Below are 8,003 nucleotides of genomic sequence, written 5' to 3'. Positions count from 1 at the left end.
TCATCAACCACCATCTGGAAGCCGATTTCAAATAGCTAAACTGATTACGGAGGCGGTAACGGATACGAAGCATCGAGTATTCGACCCGAACATATCATCTTCCTCAGGTTAATTTACTGCTTATGTGTTTAATTGAATTGAATTTAATAATAATAATAATAATAGTTAGTGTGTGTGTTTAATGGTGGATTATAGAGTAAATAAGAATCGTGAGGGAGGAGCAAGTTATGAAGGTTACCGGATCTTTATTAGGTTGTTTGGTGACAAGTGTGTGGGTGTTATTTCTTTTTATTTATTATTTTGTTAAGTGGAAGTTAAATGAGCCTAAGATCGAGTCAACGAGCCAAGCCATGACCTGAGCCGAGCTTGGGTCGAGATCGGATTGGTTACAGAAATGAACCAGCTAGGCTCAGGTCATTTTGAACCAACGATATTAGGGAGAATGGAGGCGAGTTGCAGGTTTCCGGCAAGTTTCCGGCCGGAGAAGAAGGTCCACGTCAGCAAATCACTAACGGAGTTAACATCCGTTAGTCGCGGCCCGTTAAAAACAAATGCATCAATAGTTGGGACGGTCAACAGGCAAGTGTAAAGTTGGGACTGATATTTACCAATAGGCCATAGTTGGGATTATTTAAAACCAATATTCCTTAACTTAAAAGAAACCAAACAATCGAATTGGGTAATCAATAGCTTAAGATTAGATTCTTAAAAATCAATCAATCAAAGATAGATATGTTTGAAGAGAATTGTGTTGTTACTATGTTATGTAGGTATATGAATTGCCGTTAGGATTTTGATCTGGTGGTCGGATGGTTTTCCTTTAGGGATTTCCCATGAGTTCCCGTGTTTGAATCTTTGGAGCTTTAAACTAATATTGTTGATTGGTAGGCCTAATGATTTACCCTGAAGTCAAAACACCGTTAAAGCAAAATGTAGGTAGATCAGTTAATTAAGGTTCTCATTATACCTTATTATTTTAAAGCTTATAATGTGATATACTTGCATTCTAGAGAGCTCATGCTCAGAGAGGAAGATATCATACAAGTGACGTACTATAGCAGAGTTCCTGGAAGTACCGCCTAAAGGCTAGTTCAGGTATCAACATGGCTAGGAGTTGACCCCTTGTGGGGTCCTGGGGACGACACCCCTTAAAGATGCTTCATTAACAATACATCATATCATGTATTCATGTGTGATTGAAGCAGCATGGAAAATGATCTTCAAAAGTTACTATACTTAACTAGCAAGTTGTTACCGCTCGGCAACAACTTGGTTACTAAATATCAGTAGCTACCTTGTGCAATGGCAGCATTGCAACTACTTTGAAGTTGGGTAGTGACCTAGACTAAATATTGATAGGAACTTTGACGCGCAGTAACAACTTAGTTCAACGGTATTAAATGAATTAAATAGCAACTAAGATGCGGTAATATCTTGTAATTCATTAGAATATAAACTTCCGTTACTACTGTGTTTGCTATGAATGAAGTTATACCGATGTAATGGCAACAATTACAAGTCAACTAACATAAACGGCGGCATTCGAACCGCAGCAAGGTGTAGTTGGGAATATTTTGGCCGTTCAAAAAGCAGCAAATAGTTTTTCATAGAAATTTAAATGTACCTCATTAATATGTTATAAAAAAAGGCGAAATTCCCATAATAATAACCATTTTAGAAAATAATTTGTCCATCTTTTACAAAGAATTCCCAAAATGTCCATTACGTAAAAAGCGGGACGGCTTTTTAATAATCCAAGGCAACTAGTTTGTAGAGCCAATGAAAAACGAACACGTGTTCATAAAGCTGACGCGACGACCGATTCGTGAAGACAATCTAAGCGCCAACAAAGCAGTCGGCTCGACGACTGCATCTATGTCTATGTCGGGCCGACTAGATCGTGAACACGTAGACTAGATCACAACAAACTAGATCACGTTGTTAAAATACCATTTACAAACCATTTTTTAAAATGATAATCTAGTCGTCCTGGTGTTTTTGTATCATGATCTAGTCGTCCCGGTTTTTTTTATCATCTAGTCAGCATGTTCACGATCTAGTCATCCCTAATTTTTTATAACGCATTTTCAAAATCTTCATTTGATATTATCTAGTCGTTCAACATAACTTACTAGTCGGCCCGTCTTTTTTAACAACATGATCTAGTCGGTTGTGATCTAGTTGGCGTTTTCACAATCTAGTCGCCCTGACATAGACATGAATGCAGTCGTCAGGCTGCTTTGTTGACACTTAAATTGTCTTCACAAACTAGTTGCCGCGTCAGCTTTATGGACACGTGTTCGTTTTTCATTGGCTCTACAAACTAGCCGCCTTAAATTATCAAAAAGTCATCCACCTATTTCATAATATAAACATTTTGAAATTTTTCTAAAAGATGAACAAATTTAGAAAACCATTTTCTAAAATGGTTATTAGTTATTACGAGAATTTTCCCAATAAGAAAAGCAAAAGAGAGTTAACATGGTTACCACACGTCCTTCAAACTCCACGACAACATCAACATATGGCTGAGAATCAATGAAAGACACACATAATAACAAACATGACATGTCACTTGTCTATAAGTCCACGTAAGCATGAACAGATTGGATATGTGATCCAAGAATCCACTAAAAATACTATCTCCGTTATCCCTATGTATCATGAGGGCCCACCCCAATCACCAAAAGTTTCTATCCCATTCCAATAATATTATTTTTATACACTTTCTACTCACATTTCATATTTCGATAACTTTTTATAAATTATAAAGGCATACATACATATATAGATCTCTTTAAACTTACAGCAGCTAGCAGTTACCAACTATATCCATTAAGGTAATTAAATTGCTTCTTATGATCTCATATATGTTTTTTGTTTACTAATATAGTTATGTTTATATATCTAGTATAATGTAATAACATACAAGCATTGATGGTTATGATATTGATGGTGATGATGATGCAATCTAGCTAGGTTAGGTGGGAAGAATAAAGGAAAACTGGATTTTAATAATCCGAAGTTCCTAACTGTCACCTGTTGGTCGATTATAATCAATATTTACACTTTGACCGATGATAATCATAAGTTCACAACTTTCACTTTTGTTGTCTAGAGCAATCTCAGTAGCATAATCAACGCATATAATATTTGATTTTCACTTCATTTAACTCATAATAATGACTATGAACGAAATGGAGAAACGTGATGGCGAAATCAAGTATAAATCAAATGTAAAATCATGCGTAAATTATGTTACCGGGACTGCTCTTGGCAACATGTATGAAAGTTAGGATTATCATTGGTTAAAGTGTAAGTACAGATTATTAATCGGCCAGCAGGTGATCGTTTGGATTATTAAATCCAATTTTCCAAGAATAATCAATATTTACACTTTGACCGATGATAATCATAACTTTCACTTTTGTTGCCAAGAGCAATCTCAGTAGCATAATAGATTAATATTTGATTTTCGCTTCATTTAACTCATAATAATGATTATGAACGAAATGGAGAAACGTAATAGCGAAATCAAGTATAAATCAAATGTAAAATCTATGATAATTATGCTGCCGGGACTGCTCTTGGCAACAAGTATGAAAGTTAGGATTATCATTGGTCAAAATGTAAGTACAGATTATTATCATCGGCCAGCAGGTGATCTTTTGGATTATTTAAAATCCAATTTCCCAAGAATAAATGCCATTTTAAGACTACCATTTTAGTCATTTATTTTCACTTAGTCTGCAACTTTATTTTCTTTTTTAAGCTCTTCTGTGGAATAAATAATATGACCAAAGTAAATGTTTGTATTATTTCTTATCAATATTTATAAACCTATATGTTTGTATAATTGTATTAGTCTAGCAACTGTAAGAGAGTAACAGAAATAACTACCTAACTGAAATTAGTTAGGAAGTGTACATTCTTATTTATATCTCTTCTTCGTAATTGGCAGAACGTTTAAGCGATCTTCGAGAAACCTGAAGCCAAGCATCTCGGTTTATAAATGCTGTGAAACGACTGCCTCAAAGTATGTGGTACTATTTCCATTAACTCAACTCGCGTGACATATGATGGCCACAAATGCAGTCGTTGGATTAAGAGCAGGCGAACGTTTATTAACTTCATCATCTTACTACTCTGAAGTCTGCGAAAAGCTGTCCTGCAGTAGCAATCTCGGGTTCATATTCATCCCAACTACAAGTTCAATAACATCCAAGAAGTCAACCAACTATAGTCATAGTCTTGTAAACAAACGAGACACTCACTCGACCCGAGCAGTTAAAGAACATGTAGATACCGCTATCGACTCTGCAAGTACAGATCAATGGGCTCATAGATTTGACTTTGACTTTCTGAATGAAGAAGTGTCCGAACATGAGTCTCCGGTTGATGCTTTACTGTTGTTGCATAAATCTTTATTGGAAAAACAATGGACTTTATCGACAGAAGAGACGATAACTATAGAAAAGAATAATAAAAAGGTGGTTATGGGCTCAGGGGTGTCTGCTCGAAGGCGTCGGTTAAACGCTCAGAATAAAACGAGTTCTGTAAATGGAAGTAAGCAGTTTAGATCCATGATCAGTCCAGAGCTGCTTCAAAATTACCAAAAAGGGTATCTTAAAGGCGTGAAAGCCGAAGCGTTGCTGACTCATTCGGAGGTTGTTGCTTTATCAGAAAAGATTAAAATCGGTCTGCAACTAGAGGAAGAGAAATCAAGGTGAAAATAATAATAATAATAATTTGTAAATGCTTGTTTATGGATTAAAGGATTTATGGTCTATGAATAGGCCTGTAAACGAACCAAACGCTCGGTCAACTGTTCGTGAATCGTTCGGCGGGAAGTTCGTTTATTTAAAAAACGAACGAACATGAACAAAAAATTTGTGTTCGTTTAAGTAAACGAACGAACATGAACACATGTTTCGTTCGTTCATTTATGTTCGTTTATTTATGTTCGTTTAAGTCTGTTTATTTATGTTCTTTTATGTATCAATATAAAATAATTAAATATTATCTGGATGAGTCATTACTTAAAGGCTTTATATTTGTTAATTTGTGTTCATTTAAGTGTTTTCATTTATGTTCGTTTGTGTTCATTTACATTTATTCATATGTTTCATTTATGTTCGTTTATCTTTGTTCAGTTATGTTTGTTTAGATTTTAAACAAACGAACATCAACGAACACAAATGTTCAATTTTTTAAATAAACGAACATGAACATGAATATTTGTTCGACTAAGTGTTCGTGTTCGTTTAAAGTTAAACGAAGAAACACGAACATGCCCTTGTTCGTGTTCGTTCGATTCGTTTACAGGCTTTCATTATTCACATTGATGAATGCATCGGTCTCAATCTCTAGGCTCTGCCGATTTTATTTGTATTCATGAACCGTTCATGAACACATTATTTCCTTAACAAACGAACATAAACAAGGCCTTGTTCGTGTTCGTTCGATTCGTTTACATCCCTATCTATGAACGAAAAACTCATGTTAAGACAAATAATCTTTGAATGATTTTCAGTTTGAAGGAAAGACTGGGAACTGAACCTTCAGAGAAACAACTTGCAGATTTTCTAAAGATCTCACAAGTTGACTTGCAAACCAAGCAATTTGAGTGCACTTTGGCTAGAGAGAAGCTCACATTAAGCAACATTCGTCTCGTGATGTCGGTTGCACAAAAATATAAACACATGGGAGCAGATATGTCTGATCTTATTCAGGTGCATGTTAACAATATCATCATCTATAACTATATAAATATTTATTTTTGCAATTCAAAAAGGGGTAGCAACGCAGCTAATATAATATATGATTTTTGCACTCATAATTTAATCTTGTGAACATTGTAGGGTGGTTTAATAGGACTACTTAGAGGCATAGAGAAATATGATTCATCTAGAGGGCACAAGATTTCTACGTACGTATATTGGTGGATTCGACAGGTGAGAACCGAGAACTACAAGTTTACATTACATTTCTTGGATTTTAAAACGAAAAGCGGTTTTTACTTATAATATATTTTGATGTCAGGGTGTCACGAGAACGTTCTTTGAAAATTCAAAAACACTTAGATTGCCTACGCATTTGCACGAACGGTTGAGTGCCATCCGCAGTGCAAAGGCGAAACTAGAGAGAAAGGGAATAACTCCGTCAATTGATGTAAGTCGAACATTACATTTATATCTTCGGGCCTTTGAGCCTTTCATTGTTATGTTCTTTCACGCTTTTATTTACATTTTTACAATTTTTCCTTATAGAGAATTGCTGAAAGCCTGAATATGTCAAGAAAGAAAGTTACAAATGCCACTGAGGTACTAAAACTTTTAACAAACTTTAATGGGATAATGGCCAAAATGGATGACCCTTTTTATCAACAGCATTCCCTAACTAACCCCTTAAACCATAAATACCCAAAATGGATGCTTTCTAAACTATCGGATCCGACAGATTAGAACTGACATCCAACGGATCTATATCTGACACCCTTCCGTTTTTGAACCTATCACATCTGGACACGTGTACACTTAAACGGTCGGCCGTTGATCTATTCCGTCGGGCGTTATATCTATTTTGTCAGGCCTCCATATCTATTCCATCGGGCTTCAATTTCATATGTAATATTATTCCATCGGGTGGGCCCAATAGAATAGCTATGAAGCCTGAGAGAATGGATATGAGACCCGACATAATAGATATGAAGCCCGACAGAATAGATCCATGGTTGACCATTTAAGTGTATACGTGTCTAGATTTGGTTGGTTCAAAAACGGAAGGATCCGTTGGATGCCAGTTCTAATTTGTTGGATCCGATAGTTTAGAAAGTGGCCATTTTTTTTGGTGGGGGGGGGGGGTCAAGGAATGTTGTTGGTAAAAAGGTCAATTTGGTCATTATCCCAACTTTTATTTGCAATTTCATTTCATTTGTTATGTACTTTGTGCTTATCCTTGTATGTATGCATGTGTCTCCATGTAGGCAGTCTGTAAAGTGTTCTCGCTGGACAAGGAAGCTTTCCCTTCTTTAAACGGTCTTCCTGGCGATACGCTTCATAGCGTAAGTAATATTAATCAAAATAATGAATCACTGCTTTTATTGTTAGTTTTTTTTATTTTTTTAACATATGTTTTGTAATCTTTGCAGTACATTGCAGATGATAGCCCGGACAACGACCCATGGCACGGAGTAGATGAAGGAGCTCTCAAGGTACATAACATAACATAACATTTATACTGTTTTACATAAATAAAAAAATAGTGTATATTTTGTCTGATACTAAAGTTAGTATATATGTTCTTATTTTGCAGGAAGAAGTAAGAAATCTTATTAAGAAGACTTTAGGCAAACGCGAACGAGAGATCATATATCTTTACTATGGTCTTGACAATGAATATCTTACTTGGGAGGATATCAGTAGAAGGTATAACATATTATCATATTAAATTATTTAATGTGTATCATGTTATTTGATACACATTTTTATTATTATTTCAGGAAGGGGTTGTCAAGGGAAAGAGTAAGGCAGGTTGGCCTTGTTGCACTGGAGAAACTAAAACACGCGGCGAGAAATACAAATTTAGCTGCAATGCTTGTGAATTATTAAATTTTTTGTACACTTTTGCGTGAGAAAAATATCCCTGTACATATAAACGGTCATTGTGTAATTTTCGGCTACTAATATTTATAAACCAGTATACATTACTGACTCGAAAAGCCTGTCTTTTTTTTTAACAATTGGAGAGAAGTGTATAGAGAGTTTCATATTGCAGGATAATCTATCATTTTGTTAACAATGGTTCCAGTTTGTAATAATTTAAATTCAACACCTAGTGTAAAATGTAGGGGTGTAAACAAGTTTGAGCTAAGTTTGGGCTTCACTCGTTTATTTTTTTATTATTATTACATGTATAAATATGCGCATTTAATTCAGAACCAATAATATGCTGATAGTGTACACCAGATAATCAAGTAGTGGGAAAGGGAAAGGGAGGCATTT

General features: G+C 35.2%; 1 protein-coding gene across 1 annotated transcript; it reads left to right on the top strand.

Moving 5' to 3' along the window:
- Nucleotides 1-2,787: 2,787 nt before the first annotated feature.
- On the top strand, nucleotides 2,788-7,693 carry LOC143548019 (RNA polymerase sigma factor sigA-like). Its single transcript, XM_077039292.1, has 10 exons — nucleotides 2,788-2,840; nucleotides 3,962-4,726; nucleotides 5,534-5,732; nucleotides 5,862-5,954; nucleotides 6,043-6,171; nucleotides 6,270-6,323; nucleotides 6,986-7,063; nucleotides 7,151-7,213; nucleotides 7,315-7,427; nucleotides 7,502-7,693. Exons 2-10 carry the CDS (start codon nucleotides 4,077-4,079, stop codon nucleotides 7,608-7,610), a joined length of 1,488 nt encoding a protein of 495 aa, XP_076895407.1. The 5' UTR covers nucleotides 2,788-2,840; nucleotides 3,962-4,076; the 3' UTR covers nucleotides 7,611-7,693.
- Nucleotides 7,694-8,003: the final 310 nt, after the last annotated feature.

The sequence above is a fragment of the Bidens hawaiensis genome, unplaced genomic scaffold (genome assembly GCF_021521415.1).
Source record: "Bidens hawaiensis isolate Kalapana, Puna unplaced genomic scaffold, B.hawaiensis_p1.1 tig00014899_1, whole genome shotgun sequence".
In the NCBI taxonomy this organism is placed as follows: domain Eukaryota; kingdom Viridiplantae; phylum Streptophyta; class Magnoliopsida; order Asterales; family Asteraceae; genus Bidens; species Bidens hawaiensis.
This window is presented reverse-complemented; position numbering and strand designations above follow the sequence as displayed.